A 20220-nucleotide genomic window follows, 5' to 3' on the forward strand; every position below is an offset into this window, starting at 1 on the left:
AACAGTTGGATTTATTGCCACATTCCCCATACAGTCCTGAACAAGGGTGTTTCACATGTTTGTGCCATCTAAGAAGTTTCTGCTAGCATTTCAGACATTAAGCAGGCAGTCAGATCATGGCTACAGGATACTTACAGGAAGAGAACTTTCTACCTTGATGGTATCCAAGCACTAGTGAAACGCTGGGAGTGGTGCACTAGTGTAGCAGGGGATTATATGTTCCGTTATTCTGTTCAACAAAACGTCCCAATTTGGCTTGAACACTCCTCGTAGTTGCATAATAGAGTAGTTATTGTCATTGGTAAGGATATTGCTCATACTTTTAAGGTTGCTTTCATTATTTCATAAACACATCTGGAGTTAATTAACTAGCTACCATAGGTAGGAGAGATTAGCACAGTTCATGCTGCTTGTATTCCCACTCCTACGCAGTTTATTTATAGTTGACTTAAGGGAACCTCATTTACAATCTCAGCTCTTTCCGTAAACTTCTCCAGACGGACCAAAAGAATCTCTGCAATTTAATATTTCGGCTTTCTGGAATAAGTGGCACTGGAACATCTTTCTAGAAAATCCCTAGCCAGTGTACAGATGGTCATTTATTCAGACAAAGACTAAATCTGTAAAGCACTAATAGTTATCTCACTACTATAACTACTACTACTATTCCTACTATTGAACATGCTGTATGGTAATCATAGTGTCAGAAGCAGCTGAAACTTTGAGAGTACCTCCATACATCACAGAAGTATTCCACCTGTATGGGGTCAATATCAGCTAGAGCACAAATAAGGACGAGTGAGAGAATAACTGTGGGGGGCGGGGGGAGAAAAACAAAGTGCGATGTTAGGAGGTCTTGCTAAAAATAGGTTCAAAGTGAAAAGGAAAGAAATTGCACGGTGAGAGTCTTGTAAACATCCTGCTGTGCTAGCATTTTGATGGTCATCATCATTCGTCAACCACAGATATTCACCACATTAATGGCCTGCTTGCATAGCAAACCAAATGAACAGGCGAAGGGGAAGAAGGAAAATGTGAATGTGCCTAATGTTCTTTTTCAGGCTTCAGGGTTATTTAGAAAGAAGCTAATGTGTCACAGAGGAAAGAAACAAGAAGCTGAGCAGTAAGTGCTATTCTTGCAGTCTGGGTTTGGTGTCCAGCAAACACTATTTTTGTTCACTGGCAGGAAGAATGGCTTATGCAAGCTGTATTTCTGTGCACCATGCTGTCAACAAAATGCATTCATTTTTGCAGGTTCATTGAGTCTAAAATTAGAAATGATTTTTTTTATATTGAAGTAAAGGTAAATTAATCTTTGAGTTACAAAGGCATGTATATAAACAATTTGAGCCAAATCTCATATGTACTGTATCTTTGTAACTCCATCAGCCTGAAAAGACAATAATGTAAAAGAAAATATATCACACTTTGTCCACTTAATTACACAGTTCACATGTTCAACTGCCTGTTAACGCAAATATCTAATCAGCCAATCACACGAAAGCACTTTGTTCAATCTATTCAATGAAGAATTAAGACAGTTCTGAGGGCAAAAAGTGCTGGTTGGCACCAAAAATGGATGGGATTTCTTTTCCTTCTAGTTCCTTGTTGTTTCTTACTTATTTAACTCGACGAGTGTGCTGTTGCTGCATTTCAACTCTGGCTTGCTCATTAGCAATCTAAATATAAATCTACATCCACACCTTTGCAAAGGTGCTTTATGTCATCAGTTATTAAAAGTTTTACACATATAGTATAAAAAATATATATATTTTGAAACTCCATACATACATACTACAGCTGAGTATATTAATCTAAGCACCTATAATTTCCATCAATAATCAGTAACTTCCTATCATATGCTCATGGGATTGTCCTAGATATTATTTAATCCTGTGGTTATTGAGAGAATTATGTTATGACAAAGTTGAAGGAGGAAATGGACTTAGAACAGCTAGCCATCTTTCCTTTCCCATTAAGACATCAGCTCTTTTTATTCAGAGTGATTAGGCGCCCTGTGCTTCACATCTTCATCAAGTGGACGGCTTATTACTGCATACAATGTTAGTTAAAAAAATAATAATAAACACGCAAAATGTGACAGTTATGCGAGACAGCTTTCATCTCAGCATGTGTAATAATGTTAGGGTTTGAATAAAAAGGATTTTAATAGAGTTTTTGAGAGTCATAATTAACATGAGCTGATAACGACGATGCATTTTGACACAAGGAGAATGTTCATTACGTACACTGTTTCACACAACAACAAAAGAACCTAAACAATAAAATATCCTGTGTCATTCAGGGGTTGAAATGCCCATGAGTAACTATTAAGTGCAGCATGTTTAGCTTACCGGAGCATTTACCACAGCTGAAGATCTTAAAAGAACTGGAGCAAAAAACGCACAACGACAAGCTGGACAAGAAACTATGTCTCTGAACCCTTTCTGTAATGTTGAGGTGAGAATAAATCTGTAAATCTTTTGGCAAACTCATGGAAAATGTTCAGTACAGTGAATAGTCTCAGGCTCTGGTACACACTTGTGTAACTGTACATTTTCACATTCCACTTTCTTCATTCATAATTAAGCGGTGCTGTATTCCTATACTTCTCTTCCCACTGATGACAAAGTTATGTAACAGGAACAGACATCAGAATGTAGGTCCTTTGAGTAAGCAAACCTATCCTGATTCTGTGCATGTTCCTTTGCTGTCATTAGGTTATATAAACCAGAACAGCAGGGGTTGACAGCTACAACAGTGAGGGAGAACCTGGTACAGAGTTCCTCTGAGGCTTTGGCCAGTCTCATTCTGTAAGTCACTGAGGCACAGTGCTCGCAGATCCCATAACCTCAGTGTCAGCAACTGTCTCTTTGTACGTTATGTTGAGCTGAGGGCCTCGAAGCCACAGAACTTCCAGCGTTTTTCCAAAGTGGCACCCACACCGCTAAACTCCTGCTTGAACATGTTGGGTAGCCGCACCATCAACCGCTCTAGATCACTGGCAGAGATCTGAGAAAAGAGGTTCAGAAATTCAATTATGAAAAATACCCTTTATTATACTTGTGAAATTTTTTTTTAGTCATAAGCTTGTCTACAATGCAATATGTTAAGCTTAAAATTACAAAATTAATTTTCATTTTGGTCTTGTTAACTAAAGTCAACAGTCAAAGCCCACTCAATAGGAACACTTATACTCAGAGTGTACAGAATGAAACAATAAACAGAAAAAAAAAATCAATTAAAATAAAATGTGCCCCAGTCCAGCAGTCTACACTACCAGTCAAACATTTGGACACACCTTCTCCTTTAGTGTTTTGTTTTTATTCTTTATTATTTTAACATTAATACTGAAGACATCCAAACTATGAAAGAGCACATATGAAATTATGTAGTTAACAGAAACATGTTAAACAAATCAGAATATGTTTTATATTTTAGATTGTCCAAGGTAACTACATTTAGCTGTTATTACAGCTTGGCACACTCATGGCATTCTCTCGTCGGATTTATGAGTTTCACCATTTTCCTGAAAAGGTTTTCAGTTCACAGCCTTGTCAGGGTTTAATTTGTGACATTTCTTGCCTTCTTGATGTGCTTTAGACCATCAGGTGTGTTCTTGTACAGAGGAAGGGTGGGTACAAAGTCAATAGCTCTATTTGTGCTACTACAACTACAAATCCAGATTATGGCAAGAAAACCTAAACAAAGAGAAAAGACAGTCTGTCATTACTTTAAGAAATGAAGGTCAGTCAATCCGAAAACATCTCAAGAATTTTTAGTATATACCCAATTGCAGTTGTCTAAACAATTAAACACTTTGATTAAACTGGCCCTTATAAGGTCCATCCCAGGACCAGGAGCTACCTCTGCTGCAGAGGATAAGTTCAGTGACCAGCCTCAGAAACCACCAATTTACAGCACCTCAGATTAGAACCCACATAAATGCTTCTCTAAGTTCAAGCGGCAGGCGTATTTCAACATCCACTCTTCAGAGGAGAATCAATCAAAAAACAGTACTCCAGAAGAACAACAAGCAGAAGAGACTTGCTTTGGCCAAGAAAATCAGGGAATGGATGTTTAATCAGTGAAAAACGTTCAAGATTTTTGAGTGTAAACAGCATGCTTCGTAAACAGACAGTTCCTGAATGTGTAGTTTCCACTGTGAACCATTGAGAAGGAAGTGTGATGGTGTGAGGATGCTTTGCTGGTGACACTGTTTTCCAGCCGGACAATGACCCCAAACACACCTCTATATTATATACAATGGAACTGTTATAACAAATTTTGGAAAAAAGTGAAACGCTGTGAATACTTTCCGGATGCATCGTAAGAGCTACTTGTCTACTACAAGAAGGAGAGTGATGGACACATGACCTGGCCGCCACAATCACCTGATCTAAGTCCAGTTAGGATGGTTTGGGATGAGTCGGACCACATAGTGAAGGAAAAGCAGCCAACAAGTACTCAAGAACCCTGGGACCTACTTCAATTCAAGATTGCTGAGAAACCATTTCAGGTGACTACTTCATGAAGCCCACTGAAAAAATGGGAAGAGTGTGCAAAGCTGTCATAAAAGCAAGAGGTGGCTACTTTGAAGACTTAAAAAATAGAAAATATATTAAGTTATTTACAATTTGTAGTTGACTACATAATTCCATATTTGTTCTTTATATAAATATTTTTTATTATATAAATTATACACAATTTCACAGCTGAAAAAATATTATTCTGATTTTAACGCTGAAATAAAATAGATGAAAAACAGGTGATCAAAATATGAGCTGTGTTCAAATCAAACTGAGACTTTCAAAGAGATTTCTTGTGAATTAAAGCGGAAAAGCCAATTGACATTTACAGAAGACTTCAATCACAGTATGTGTGATAAGACTCTTAAAAAGAAGTCTTAAAAAGAAGTAAAAAGAGGCAGTAAAACATTTAAATGGTGCAAAAGTTTTAAAGAAGCCCGTATGTCTGTAAACGACAATCCCAGCCGAGGTGGCGAGGAGCCCAAGGCAGTTTTTCCCATGAACAATCAGAGAGTGAATCCCTGGAAAACGACAAATAACTTGTCGCCAACTTAAAGAAGAGACGAATCTGTATCTGCGAACCGTACACAATCCTTTATGTACACCACTCGCACATTACAAGAACTCGGCTAGGAGTTACTGCCATATTCCCTGTAGAGTCTTGACCTTACTCCAAGCCATTTCCACATGTTTGGGCAATTAATGGAGTTTTTGTTAGACCAGTGTCTCTGGCATACTGAGAAAACTTTCTCCCTTGATGCTTTCCAAGCACTGGTGAAACACTGGTATAAATGCACTAGTGTAGCAGGGAATTATAGAGAATATAACTGTATTCTGTTAATTTGCCCACCCAAAAGTTTTTGACTTGAACGCTCCCCATAAATCTAAATGTTAGCTTTGATCCAAACTTATCTAGTATTAGCATATAGCTGTGTTTATATATGTGAACACAAATGTTACAGTATGTTCATGTTTTCAACTTTTATTATATCATAGACTGAAATATGAAACAAATATGTTGCTATCTCAAAAATGCGAATTTAAAAAGTGAATATGAATTAATTTTCCCAGTCAGAAGATAGTCATGGTTATTTCCCTTAAATACATTTTTACATCATTGTAGAATAGATCACCTGCCCGTACTTTAAATGTTATGAATTGTTCCCATTTACAAATGCCAACAAACACATTCATCATTATAAAAGAAAGACATTACCTTTGCATCAAGCCTTTGAATGTAGGACCAAAGATACTCAATGTTGGCTCCAAATGGGTGGACATGGAGAAAGGTTGAAATGACTCCTGCACAGACAGAGAGAGAGAGAGAGAGAGAGAGAGAGTGGAAGGCTCAATATTGTTATGGCCACATTTGCAAGTAACTGACAGGCTGGTAATAAAAGCAGCCTGCGCAATCATAAAACTCCTCGTCAGAACAGAACCAGCAGTCACTCCCCTTCTCCCCCCAAACACCCCCTCCCCCTCCCCCAGTTTAGTTGATTACTTCAGAGAGGTCCTCCAAAGGTAACGCAGTGAAGCAGAGGCAGAGAATATAGTGCCTTGCCTGGAGGGTCCCAGGCCAATATTTATTTCCTTGATTTATATAGCGTAACACTGCCAATTACAGAGGAACCTAATTCAATTCCCGTCACAAGCCTTATTTTCACAGAGACTCACTCTTGAGTGTGGATGGGAGGGGTGGGCTCCATCATCAAGTCTGCTCTGATTTTAAAATGAGAAGGAGAGTAGCTGTGCACGAGCAACTTTGTCACCTTCATGCTGAGTTGCAGTCTTCTGCTCCAGCATAGATAAAATGTGTTTTTGTATCAAGAAAACCAAAATCTAATGGCAAGCCTGTAATATAAAGTAAGCATATTATCAGTGCTTTTTAGAGGAGCAAAACAAGGCTTCCTCACCAGAATTAACACTCCAGTGCTGCTGACTGATGATTTAAGCCGGTAAATTTAAGGAATTTTGTGTTTCAGTGTTGATTTGTTATGCCCCTTCTTCTGGAATAAGCTGAGCTGCTTTGCCGTTCTGGCTCAAGGACCCTCGGTTATTTGTTCAACCCTAGCTTTTGAATAGTGTTTCCTCACTGATAGCAGGGCAATATGGGTTTTTTTTGTTTGAGTGTGTGTGCATGCGTGCACATGCATGTGTGTGCAGAATTAATGTTGTATGTGTATTTTTGACCTTGGTGCTCTTTAGGATCTTCATTAAAAAGCATAGAAGATAGACAGGAAGCTGTGACAACATCTCCTAACAAATAGTATGTATACAGCTCTCTCTCTCTTTCTCTCACACACACACACACACACACACACACAGACACACACACTTACTCAGTCTCTCATTCTACTACATGTTTGATAGAGTAAGTATAACACACTGTGTTCCGGGCCATTCAACATTCTTCCCAATCCAACCACCAGGCAAACCTGAGATATCTTACCAAGCAACAGAGCTTCCTTTTCAGATCTTACAGGACCTCGAGTCAGCCCGTCATTGTTCTTCTCTCGATTTTGATAGATTGCTGCCGTGCCATTTACTCCCTGTCCACACAAACACACATGAAAATAAGGTGTAATGTGAGTAAGAGGCAAATCTCAGTGAATGATAGGGCAGAAGCCACATACATGCTGACCAATCTGTACTAAACAAGCATTCGGATCCTCTTTCAGAGAAATCAATGATTATTGACATTTACCCCATGCTTCTTGCAGAGCCTGCTAAAGATGGCAGGCCATAAGTCAAATAAATGATAAAGTAATTCACGGATCAGAGTATCAAACACAATTTGCTTTTTAGACATTGTTTGAGAAGCGCTTACAAATACTGGCAACACTATACAGGTTGTGTACATCTATTTTAAATCTAAGGCACATTTCCATTCAGTAACAGCAAAAACGCCATGTATATGCACATTATACAGTATATTCAGGCCTTGAACTTGTATGTTGTTTTGTAAAGGTATTGCCTCTTAATAAAATTCACATTTCTTACATTACACCTCCCGACACTGTCTGATATATTTTTCAGAGCATTAGAGTCCTCGAGAGAAGATTAGGCTGCTCTTAAGCTGCTCTGTTATGGAAACCATGGTGGGGAGCCACTTCCTAAAGTTTCCCATCTGCTCCATTTGTTCACAGTATTCTATAGATAGACCACCATAAAAAAACAAATATATAGCATGAAAAGATGTGAGATGTAAGTAATCCAGACATTGCCTCTGAGAAGGAGTGGTTCATACACCCTAAACCTAATTATTCATAACAGACATGTCCTAATAGAAAAGCTGTCAGTCACTACCGGTGTATTAATATTGACAGAAAAAATAGCTGTGCTTGTACATTTAAAATAAGCTACAATCTTTGGAGAGATTAGGCAATATGGAAGAGAAACATGCACAGAAACACAAGTATTCTTTCTTCTCCTTTTTTTTTTTGCATTAATACAAACAGCATGTGGCCAGAGACGCTACATTCTAAGGTATACCGTATAGAGGATAAGATTTAAAACTGGAGGAACATAAAAAAAAACCTTGTCCATATTTTAACATTTATTTTTAACATTTCCAGTATGCAGTATTTGAATTACAGCACCGACTCTTCTTTACCTTTTCAGGGTTATCACCGGTGTGGTTCGGCCCTTCCACTGTGTTGTTGTCTGCACTGTTCACAAGCTGTCAGGAGAAAACAATGTATTGTTTAGATGTTTCGAAATGTTATAGCTATAAATAATTATACTTATACTAATTTATTAATAAATAAATTATTATACTAATATTATACAGTTAAGATGTTGCTTCATAGTCAAAGTATCAGTATATTTACTAATACCAAAAAGTATCTCAACCAAGTGGTAGAGACGAATACTCATGTCATGTTAAACTTTTTTTTCTCAACATGATATACTGCAGTGACTTAAAATGTGCTCTACCAAATGGTTGAGCTGAAAGTTAAATCCTGTGACACATTTTCATAGCAAGTACAGTAAATATCTGAGTAAATATTTAAATATTTAATCCCTTTTCAGTAAAGACCCTTTTTACAGTTATGCACATACTGTACATGTTCAGCAGACCATGTAAGTCTTGTGCCAAGACAAGTTTTTTCTGAACATCAAATTCTTATATGTTATTGAGTTTAAATCATGTCTGTCAATCAATCCTTTTAGAATTTTGGTTAGGTAAAGTGTAAACCACAATCTCCACAGGACCTCTGCTTTATTGATGTTCCCATTATCCCAGTCAAATAACATTCATGCAAACCAATGTCTGCAGTTAGGAAAATTGAGTAAACAAGCATGGATTCTATTCTGTGCTCTAAGGCCAACCACAGTGCTAGCAAAAATGAAAGGATATCATGTTGCACGGTTCAGCAGTGAATAAGAAATAACATCTGGATCATCTTTCAGGGGCACTTTGTCAGTAAAACAAATGCACTAAATACACTTAGAGTGTGGTGTCTTTATAGCACATTTTCCCTCATATGTAGGCCACAAAGCAAAAAAAGGGTTAAGCTGAAAGAATGGGATGTGCATGTGTAACATAGACAGTACATGAATCAGGTTCTGCAGATGTCAAAATTGGAAGAAAAAAAAAAAGGCCTCTAAGATGTGTCCTGCCTTCGAGGCATTAATGTCACTGTGGCTACAGAATGGCTGTGTGTAGTCACTTGTGAGGTAAGACTCCCACTTTGAAACATCTCCCAACAGAGTTTTGTTCCAAATATGGGCAACATCAGGACAAAAGGTTTAGGAATAATGTAGGTTAGTAAATTATCCACATTCAATAGAGATGTCAAGTTAAATAGTTAATATTGTTTAGAATAATTCTATGCTACGCTTTAAGGCAGAGGTTCCCACACAAGGGGTTAATGTACAAATGGGGTCATGAGAGAAACCTAATGTTTGTTTTATCCATTTATTTAGGAAATAATTTCACAAAAACACTCTATAACTACAAAGATAAATCATGTAGGCTAATATTTAGTGCATGCTATTTTAGGCATTTTTCATTATGCTGACACGCTGCACTTGCATAGGAGCTGAGCAATGAAAATGGACAATTTTCTACTTCCGTCCACCCTGGCAAGTTCCTTAAACGCATCGAGTGACGCTGACTCAGTGGAACACCAGAAGTCAAGACAACAAACATAAAATTATGCTGAAACATTTGGCGAATATGGATTTACTAACATGATCAGAAACAATGTCCATTTATGCAAAAAACATTAAGGCAAGGAACCCCTGCTTTAAGACAAATAGCTGATTAATAATAATAGCTGAGGCAATAAGGGGTTAAACTAGACTGTTTGTATTACTTACCTTCTCCCTCAGGCTGAAGATCTCCCCCTCTAGGTAGCGCTGCTCGTCTTGTGCCTGCTCCAGCTCCAGGTTCTTTCCCTTCAGCTCATCTTGGAGCCTCAGTAGTTGCTGTGGAGACAGACAGCATTGTGAAGAATAAATGATAGCAGACGCAAACAAAGTACTTCCCTGCGCAGGTGAAGAATGCTTATAAAAGAGATCAACATCAAGGATCTCAATCTGGTGCAGCAAAATTAAGCACTGTACTGCTATGTGGTAGAAAAATGCTTTTATAGACTGGACCAGACTGATGTGTAGCTGTGGATATGATGTCTGAGTCAGTCACTAATAAACAGGCTAACAATATTAACGTATTCTGCAGATTTATGTCTCAGCTCATATTATGTTACTAATGCCTTATAGCTTTATGATTCTGTGTAGTCAAGTTTGTTTAAGTCAAACCGGGACTTTTGATTGAGAAGAATAAAAGAACAGTTATGAGAGTAAAAACTACCTTTCTTTTTCTATATAGTGCATGCTATACAAATGCACTTGAATAGGTGGAAATGGATTGGAGCAAGGTCAGGACTGTACGACAGATGTGGCAATCACTCCTAGCTGAGTTCCTGAAATGGGCAAAGTGTGTTCATGAATGATTGTCTGTACAGCTTCCGCGGACAGAGGCATTTTTTCCACAAGTTAGCAGAAAGTTATCTGTTGATTATCCGTTGAGAGTCTCATCACCGCACTGTGCTTGAAGTCTGCTGTAAATGTCAATCGATTTCACACCTTCATTCATGAGAAGTTTCATCAAAAGTCCTGGTTTGTCTTGAGCACCTCTTGTCTTGAGCATTTTTGCAGAAAATGAAAACTCCTTTGTGATTCCTCATGCATGTTGTTTTAGTCAAGACCTTTATAGTTATTCTACCCTCATCACTCAGCGTTTGGCCCATAATCTGTTAACTACTAATAACCCGTGGCCGTAAGTACGATTCATCATGATTCACCGCGAGTTTTGGCGCTGTAATTAGGTTTCCATCTTTCCACGTCTTGATCCTCGCATGGTAAAACTGTATAGGTGAGATAGGAATAACAGAGAGGGGCGAGTTATTGGGGGCGGGGCTTGTAGGATGACGTTCACACACACGAACAGATTAGGAATGACTTACAGATGGCTCACAGATTACATTTTCGAAAAAATAACTAAATAACTGAGTACTAAAATGGCGGACCTAAGGTGTTAAAATACTTGTTACACCAAAAAAGTAATCCAAGTGCTCTAACACTTTACCTTGTAACGTGTTACACCCAACACTAGGGCTAGCTCAGTGGTTAAGGCATTGGACTACAGTATGGTTCGAATGGTCCCAGGTTCAAACCCCAAGTTGCCACTTTTGGGCCCTTGAGCAATATATAAGTCGCTCTGGATAAGGGCATCTGCCAAATGCCTAAATGTAAACTTTGTAGTCATATTTTTATCTTGCTTTTACAGTCAAAGTTAAGGATGCAGTTTGACGGAAAATTACCAGATCTTTTTATTCAAAAACATCCAGAAATCAAAACTCATCTTCATATTGTCAAATTGTAATTTCTGGGACATATAATGTAAATTATATTTTTTCCATCAAAATGCAAGAATTTTATTTACTGGATCTATGCAGAATAAAAATAATATTAACCACTATCAGGTTATGTTATTGAGCACGAAGTAAAAATGCTGAGCCTTAGTCAGTTAACACAGACAAATGCATTCTGACATCTGCTTCATGTTTTTTAGTGAATGAGTTACATGAGCGTGTTGCATTTATTGCGTGGCCGGAGAGGACTACTGAGGCATGAGTTATTTGGAGTGTCTGGCAGGCTCAACTATCATCTCCCAGTGCTCTTGCTACCAGGTAAGCCTAACACGTTGTAAAAAGAGGTCAAACATGTCCCACAATATCAGAGTGAAATGGAGCTATATTTGTAGTGCACGTGTGTGCTTGTGTCTTATACAGAGTATATAAGAAATATAATGGAGAGCTAATGTTATTCTCTCTGGACCTGTCAGAACTGCTTTTATTATATGCATGTGTTTGTGTGTGTGAGACAGTGAGTGGTGGAGGCGAGAATGTGCTACCTGCTGCATGCTGTGCATGGATTGCTGCAGGAAGTTGAGCTGGTGCTCATGACTGTGCTCCTCTTCAGGGTGCTGCATTTTTCCCTGCTCCTTTTTCAGCAGTTCCACCTCATTCCTGTAGGCATCCAGCTGCCATCGCAGACTGTCATTCTCCTCTCGCAGGCCGTAAGAGTGCACAGCCAGAGCTGCATCAAAAAAGGAAGAAGAAAAAAGACTGCTGTTAGAAGAATACAGAATATGCAAAAAGGCATGCGCTTGTGCTTTGTAATGATTTTAACACAAGTAAAAGAAAATGTTGACTAATAACATTTTAACCCATTTTTGTATAACAACCTGTGCCGATATATGTTTTGTAATAATGCTTATAACAACCTTTATGTATCTCTTTTCAAATACTGTTACAGTCATATGTGTCCTAAAAAGGTATCATGGCAAGTTGACAGTTTCTTTCTTTAACATCAGCCATCTGTTTTCTGAATTGCTGTCAGTGGTGCTGTTATCACATTCTTGGCTTAAGGATAGGACTTTTCTTGAAGGTACTCTGAGACAATTGTTGTAAAATGCATTAGCCGCTTAAAAAATACTGCCTTAAGCTGAGCTATTGAAAACAGTCATTTTCCATTCCAACCTAAAAATACTATTTTTGGTTGGACAGTTTATGATATATGGCTAAGTGCTGAATCTTCAGACAGCTGAGCTGTGCAGAAACAGTCCTGCTTAATCTAGCGGTGTAAAGGAAAACATAAGTCTGGATGGTCATTCCATTACAAATAAGTAAACAGACAAATAATTTCCTAAAGATTAAACACCAATGCCACATTGTCACCGAAGTCACATCCCGAGGGACCAGAGCTGACCAGGCAGTACAAGGAGAACCCAAAATCTAGGTGATTTTAATGGTGAGGTTTATAATATTATGGCTCAAGCTCACTAATAGTGTTATGCAAATCATGAATCATTTGAAAATTTTAATTACCATCTAAAGAACACAGTTTATACCTGAGTTTTCCATTCGAGCCTTCTTACAGGGGTTTTCCTCCAAGTCTTCATCTGACATCTCCATTTCTTCCTCTCTTCTGATTCCCATGATCTCCTCACTGTGAGCATTTCTCAGCTCCTAAAATGCCAAAATCATGAACACACCCATTCATCCACCCACACAAACACACAAACCAAACGTACACAATAGGAGAGATACAGGGAGTAAGAGAGAGGCATAAAAACATAATATGTGGCATCTATCCTGTTACATGTTCTTTGCTAAAAAATTAATATTATGTATTTCATATTTTTCTCTTCTGTTTCTTCTAGAGAAAATCCTGCTTTTCATTTACATGCGCCATCAACGCAGCTGCACATGTTTATGGTAGCAAAATAGTACGGTTTTCTCAATAGTAGTATCTCTGTCTTTAGCTCCGAATAGGCTCTTATTGCAGCTCAACTTTGTGATAAAATGATAGACAGTTGCTGACTGATCAAGTCCAACACAGCCTGCTGAGAGAGCTGAGGCTCTGCCATCACACAGCTGTGTGTGATAACAAAAGCTTGGATGCTTCATTTGTCTGGGACTGAAAAGTGTAAAAATCACATTATACAAACTTCCAGGCTCACTGATCCCCTGATAGTCATTATAGGGATCAGCAGTGAGATGGTTTAATGCCAGCAGTGTGAAATCTTGCAGATCAGACACAATAAATATCCTTGGAGCTGTTGTGCCGAAGGTAAAGGAAGCACAAACCGGGTTCTCTATACTGTATGTCTACACTGGTATAGTCCCACATTGCTTGTTCCTTTATCTTGTTTATTTTTTTTTAACTATGATAAATGGACACTTTCATGATCTACAGTTATTTTGTTGCAGCTATGTTTTATTACAAACTGGGAAGTAAGAAAATACATCTTATAGTATGACACAATTTTGCTTAAACATGTGCTGACTGTCCTGGCCAAGATTTCACAATGGTGACATCAAATCAGATTTTGGCCTATCACGGCAACAAAGTCACCTTTACAAAGTCAGCACCTTACCTCTCTCTTTAGACCGAGTAACTAAATATGACGTTTCTCTTTAAATTCTGAATTTATAGACATGAATTAATATGAACAGTGTACTTCGTTTTAGATCATACGTGTTTTTTTATCCTTCACTGAAAAAATACATCCCTATAACTTAGTGCAAGTTATACATTTTAAACATGTTATTTGTGAATGTATTACCTCAGTGTATAAGCAAAAAAATTATATCAATAAAGAATAAGGACTTGTATTGTTCTTTATGGGTTTTGTCGAAATACTGAGTCTAGCTACAAATTTCAAAGCGTGATCAAAGTCCTAGAGTCTAACACCAATATACTTTTCATACTCTAATCTAAAGCTAATGCAAATTTAATCAGTAATGAATAATTAATCCGAGAATATAATTAATGCCTATCATTTTAACCCTAGAAGTATCTGTTGCCATGGCAACTTAAGAGCTACGTGACTTTCTTTTTATTACGCACAGACTGTGCTGCAGAGTAAGAGACCAGAATCAGAAATGAAGGATGGTTTATTTGTGTGACCACATAAGCCATAAAAACCCACAAGTCACATCAGCAGCTGGAGCACCAATGTAGCCTGTGGAGTCACTATGACAAGAAGATAGGAGACATACCAACCTCGCACTGCTTTCGCCAAATGTCTATGTTCTTGCGTTGTGCTTTTGAGAAATGGTCCCATGCCTTTTGCCGGGTGGCAGCGCTGAATACGGCCGTAATCTGCTCAACTTTGGTGGATAAGGAAGTCAGACAAGACAAGCCATTTATGTAGAGCCACTGCCAGCTAGAGCTACACACCAGAAACCTTCCCAGTGAGGTTGCTGATAGTGTCTGCTCTATTGTACTTACATCTTATGACTTGCTGATTCAAATCCTTAAGGACTGAGGAAGGCAACAGGATACAATGGTCAGAATATAATCCAATGTCTCGAATTTTTTTTTTTGTAATGAATTTGGTTAAGGTTATGAAGGAGCTTCATTTAAAATTATGATATATTATGATTTCAATATGCATCGTATGGGTTTCAAATTAGTTTTGAATGTAACAAAGAATTAAATTTTACCTCTTGTAAAATGTTGCCTTTTGATCTGACTAAATTTACATACTTTATTTGAGATATTTTTATAATTAGTATTGTTTGTTTAAACAGGCCCATGCACAGATTTAAGTTTAAATGTTGAGGTACAGTATATGCCAGTGGTTCCTAATTCTTAGAGTCCCACTGCTTAGATGTTTCATCTACTCAAGTTGAAATAGGTGTTTCAGAGCAGGGGAACAATAGCTAACTGGCAAGTCTCCTATAATTAAATATAAGCATTTTACAATAAACACCATCATCATAAATGTAAATGTACATGATGATTTTTGCAAACTATTCAAAGGCAGTCAAGATTTTGATGTAGGCGTTGATTAAGTACCACAAAGCTCTTTGAAAGATGAGCCATCCTATATGACAGGGATGGAGCTGATCCAGACTGACTCACTAGTTTCATGATCACACTCCAGGGCTACATTTCTGCTATGTGAGCCATCAAATTATAAAACAAAAATACAATTATTACACGTACCAGCTAACAATAGAAAAAGGGCAAGGGTATAAGGGCAGGGGTATAAGATTGATTTGTTGTCTCTCTGTGCATGTGCCTGTGTAACAACCATTACAACATTCAATGCCATTTTATACTACTGTATTACTACAGTATACTAAAATACAATTTTTATCAATTTGTGTGTTCAAACTGGCATGTAGCTGTACCTAGAGCCAAGTCAAAATCCAAGCATATTCCAGTTCATCATTACACACCCAATAAGAGTGATGATGTTACTGCTAGAATCTGATTTTGGCCTACCTGTAAGTTAAGTTGAACAGCTCCATCCCTGAAATCACAGGCTCCTCCCACTGAGACTGTACTTACCCTGGGCCATTATGTGGGCTATGGCTAGTGTCCCCTTTGGGGCTTGGTCTGATCTTATTATAAAATAAATATACTTTTTTGTGTGTGCATGTTTGCATACATATACTGTATGTTTATCCCCCCCCTCCCCCATACCTGACAGGCTGACATAGTAAATAAGGCTTATTAGAAGAAAGTTTTATGTTATTAAATTTTTATCAAATATGCTAGATGTAGCCATTTACTAAGGTTCATCTGGAAAACTGAGTCAGAAAGCCCACTGATCTGATCAAAGACTGAGCCAGCTTAAGAATCACACATAAGCTTGGACAGAACAAAGGATGTACTGTTGTCATGGAAACACTACATGACCATCTCTACGTAAGCAGTGTGTAGAACGCCTGGGAGTCTTACATTGGGTGAGAATGGTAAGCAGTGAGTTCTTGAAATGCTCTTTGGCTTGTTCCATCTCCTCTTCATGCTGGGCCTTCTCGTTCATCAGGCGCCGCACGTGGCTGTTGGCTGACTGGATCATGGAGTAGAAGTGATTGGCAGTGCGCCGGTTCACCTCACCCCTTTCTATCCATGTGAACAGTACTGCTATCACCTCACTGAACTTGCCATCATCTGAGGGAAAAGTGAGAGATATTATATTTGATTTAAATTTCCACGTTGCATCTCAGTACAAATAGTTCTATTCACTTTTTTATGATATACCTGAAATATATGATTGTGTATAAATTATTTGTCCTATTTTAATGTTTTAATGAAACCTTTAATCTGGCACATGCATCGTTTAATAATTCAGTGTCTTACTCAAAAAGACTATCACACTTCATTTATGCAATACACTACTATATATTAAATTTTTACAGCAACTTTGTAATAGTCATTTGTTAATCGACAGTAAACAGTCCCCCAGTGTACAGTCTAAGAGCTTTTTCTGAGCAATTTTCTATGTACCTTTGCTTAACTATATTTGATACAGCAGGTGTGTTTCCGATAACAGCATGCAAAGTTCACACAAAAGAGCTAATACTGTGTCATTAAGCAGAATCGCTCAAAAAAATTCAGGCACTGGAAAATGGAGACACATTTTCTTCTTTTTCTTAGCCTTTGTGAGGAACAAGGTCACTGTGGTATGCACACATCCACATTTCCCTCTCAAAATCTCCAAACCTCCCTATAAATCTCTCTCCCTCTCACAACATTTTCCCTCTCCCAGGCTTAACAATACAGTATCTATTATAACTGAAAAGGCTCTATACATCATGGACAAATTTTCTGGATAAACACTGATTATTTATTATTTATTATATATTATTGGGTGTATTTTTAACTAGCACAATTTGGTGTGCAAAAAAATACAATACAGGCAATTCTGTCATTAAAAGCACAGATCTGAAATATAATTAGGGAGCATAATCCAAAGTATAATTCCTGATGTCAACTGCCTGAAGTTGGTGTGGAGTCTAGCCTCTCTCAGTGTTCTGTAATCAGACCTTTATAAACAGATGAAAAATAATACAGAAATGGCCAGGATAAGCTTTTCTCAGTCAGGTTAGATAATAAATGATACACTTTCCAGCATGTGTTTTTGCCTAGAAAGTGATTTCTCATGGGAGAGATGCATTTCCTCTTGCACATGTGAAAAACAATGTGTGATAATCTCAGTCTAATCTAACAATGTTAATGATACAGTCACAAGGCCTATTAATATTCCAGGAGTTGATGTGTAATCTGTGTTTGGTAAGACTGTAGAGTTCAGTTGCTGAGTGAGTCAGGGTGGATACGCCTTGTAGCCTGCGCTCTCATTCATCATTTCAGCTAATTAAGAAAATAGAATTCTCCTGGCCCCAGAGCAAGCATGCCATTTGACAGGAGTAAAAATAGTTCCCTCAGTCAAATGAGGCCGCACATCCACTCCCTACCAATCATGAGGGCCAACAAAGGATTTGTAAATGTGTAAATCTCAACACGCTCCGTTCTAAATCCTCTAGCATAACCTTCTACCCCTACTATAGCTTTATAGCATTTAACATGTTACCAGTTATTCTGATAGTGATATCAGTTTGCCTTGGTATTTTAAATACAAATTACATGAAATTGCATTTAAAGCTATGTATTCCATTATCCTACCATAAGAGAATATTAACCAGAAGCTGCTTTAATATAAATACAAATAACAACAACAAAAAAGTGCAAGCCTTTACCTGCACCAGCGAAAGCACTGAAAGATCAGATTAAGTAAGCCTTATCAGAGCCGAGACCCAAAATCAGAGCTGAATAAAAGCTAAATCCACTGGAAACACTGGATTTACATTCCAACGTTGGCTTTCAGTGCTGCCTACTTACAAAGATGTGGGTTTACTCCCCTGAAATACATATATCGTAAATGGTCTACTGCGGGAATACACCCTGATGTTTTACAGCTAACACACATAAAAAAAAACAATGGCTCACATCCTGTTCACATATAAATAGTAGCAATTCATAATAGCTAATACATATTAGTGTATTACAGAACAACAAAGGCCACACCGAATTTAGAATAAAGACTCATTTCATAGTGGTGTCTTTTCAGTGCCAAGCAGAATACTGAGCTATAACTGGCATATATTGTGTGTGTTTTAGGGCTCATTTAACATACAAGTGCACATGGTGCAGGGTAGCACCACACTGAGAGAATAGGAAATGCACAACTGTGTGCCAAGATTGCTGATAAGGTGGGGGGTTTGCAGGCGAGTTACCACTGTTATAGTGAGAAACCTTGTTTTGAGGTGAAATTAATAAAAAAAAAATTTTTTTTAAAGGTCTTTTTAAGAAACAATAATCACTAGCTCAGTAGTGTAAATTGCGCAATGGAAAACAACTTTAGAAATGGAGGTGCTATAGATTTATCTTGGCTGTCTGTATTATTTGCAGACATCAAAGCGTTTTACACAGATGTTTTTTCCTTGTGAGTAAAAAAGGCTAGCTGAAATATATTTCTGAGGGGTACAAATCAACATGCCATGATTTATCCCATGATTTCGGTTGCATCCACCACGTGTTTACCGTAGCAAAATATTCTGGATTAAAGAAATGGCAATAGTACTCATTTGAGGTCATTACATAATGTGGAATTATATGAATGCCTACGGTGTCAGACAAAACCCTTAAGATTTTTATCTTTATTTATTAACCCACCTGACATGTAGTAAATAAACAAACAACACTTTAAACCTTCTGTCTAGTTGGTCCTAGTAAATCACTGTTTGTGACTTCAGCCCACACCATCAAATAAATGGCATACTGTACATGAAGATTAATGGTGGAGCTGTAACAAAAAGAACTATGAGAACTAGCTGGGTGGCATCTGCTTTGGGCTAGACAGCCAATACCCCGACAAAATGTTCATGGGTAGAAGATACTGAATAAAAACGAGAAGACAGGCGAAATTGGAGTGATGGAGTGATGGAGAAGGTAAAGTAAGAAAAAGGTAGAGCTGTAGACACCCAAACATCAGTTACTAGATTTACTTAATTCCATTTATACAGAACTCGAGCTCTTCACTGCAGTGCTCAGATTTGATGCACCAGTCTTCTAGGGCATATTTACCAAGGACCACTGTAGCAGAGTTCAGCACAGACGAACACCAGCTCGACATAACAAACACAGCTGGTCTTTTTGTGGGGATGCGGCTGTAGAAAGTGGAGGAGACTATGCCAGGGTGAAGTACATGGTGAAGTATATAACAGCATACTAACCACCCTAAAGTTTGCAAAAAGATATTTTTACCCATATCTGTCTTTCTCTGTAATGATGATATATTACCAGATATAAAGCAACCATGAATTACATAACAACATTTTCATTAGAAAGACACACCTTTCAGTTTTTCTGCAAGTAATGCTGCCTCGTGTTCTGAGTAGTGCATAATAGGAGGGGGAGAAGGAGGTCGCAAGCGGTCTTCCTGGATTTTGCGCCGATGACGTTCTTCTCGTGCCAGTAACCTCTGTTTGCATTCCCACTCATACAAGTCATCTCTCGCCTGAGCAAAGTCCACATGTATACGACCTGAATCCTTTTTATCTGTGCTGGAACCAATGCGCATTCTGTAGCCTAAGACAGAAAATACTGCCATTACAAATCAACATTGATATAAGGTATTAAATGTATTGCATAAAATTGTAGCGTTAATGACAAATTCAGGTCTGCCAGAACAGCATCAGTGCAAGTTTAAATTGGTGTTTTGCTTGTGGTCATTTAAAGTGGTGTCTATCCCATCATCCCAAAAACTACCAGAAGTTTTAATTTAAGTTGGCATCAGGTAAGTGTAAAGTCACAATTTTCT

General features: G+C 37.9%; 1 protein-coding gene and 1 long non-coding RNA gene across 4 annotated transcripts in view; one reads left to right on the forward strand and one right to left on the reverse strand.

The window, feature by feature from the left end:
• Window positions 1-1366: 1366 nt before the first annotated feature.
• The window catches only part of enox1 (ecto-NOX disulfide-thiol exchanger 1), a 51827-nt gene continuing 32973 nt past the window's right edge, over window positions 1367-20220 (reverse strand). For all 3 annotated transcript variants that reach the window (XM_053496894.1, XM_053496896.1, XM_053496895.1), the window contains 10 exons: window positions 19755-19988; window positions 16299-16511; window positions 14610-14716; window positions 12952-13069; window positions 11953-12137; window positions 9855-9962; window positions 8143-8208; window positions 6979-7078; window positions 5746-5831; window positions 1367-3012 (listed from right to left, as the gene is read on the reverse strand). In XM_053496894.1, coding sequence (XP_053352869.1) covers window positions 2881-3012; window positions 5746-5831; window positions 6979-7078; window positions 8143-8208; window positions 9855-9962; window positions 11953-12137; window positions 12952-13069; window positions 14610-14716; window positions 16299-16511; window positions 19755-19988 — 1349 coding nt within the window. In that variant the 3' untranslated portion in view covers window positions 1367-2880. The remainder of the gene's footprint in view (window positions 3013-5745; window positions 5832-6978; window positions 7079-8142; window positions 8209-9854; window positions 9963-11952; window positions 12138-12951; window positions 13070-14609; window positions 14717-16298; window positions 16512-19754; window positions 19989-20220) is intronic.
• Window positions 10103-12047, forward strand: LOC128524358 (uncharacterized). The gene is made up of 3 exons (XR_008360508.1): window positions 10103-10531; window positions 11611-11728; window positions 11926-12047. It is a non-coding gene; the product is annotated as an uncharacterized LOC128524358 (long non-coding RNA).

This window comes from Clarias gariepinus, chromosome 5 (assembly GCF_024256425.1).
Source record: "Clarias gariepinus isolate MV-2021 ecotype Netherlands chromosome 5, CGAR_prim_01v2, whole genome shotgun sequence".
Taxonomy (NCBI): domain Eukaryota; kingdom Metazoa; phylum Chordata; class Actinopteri; order Siluriformes; family Clariidae; genus Clarias; species Clarias gariepinus.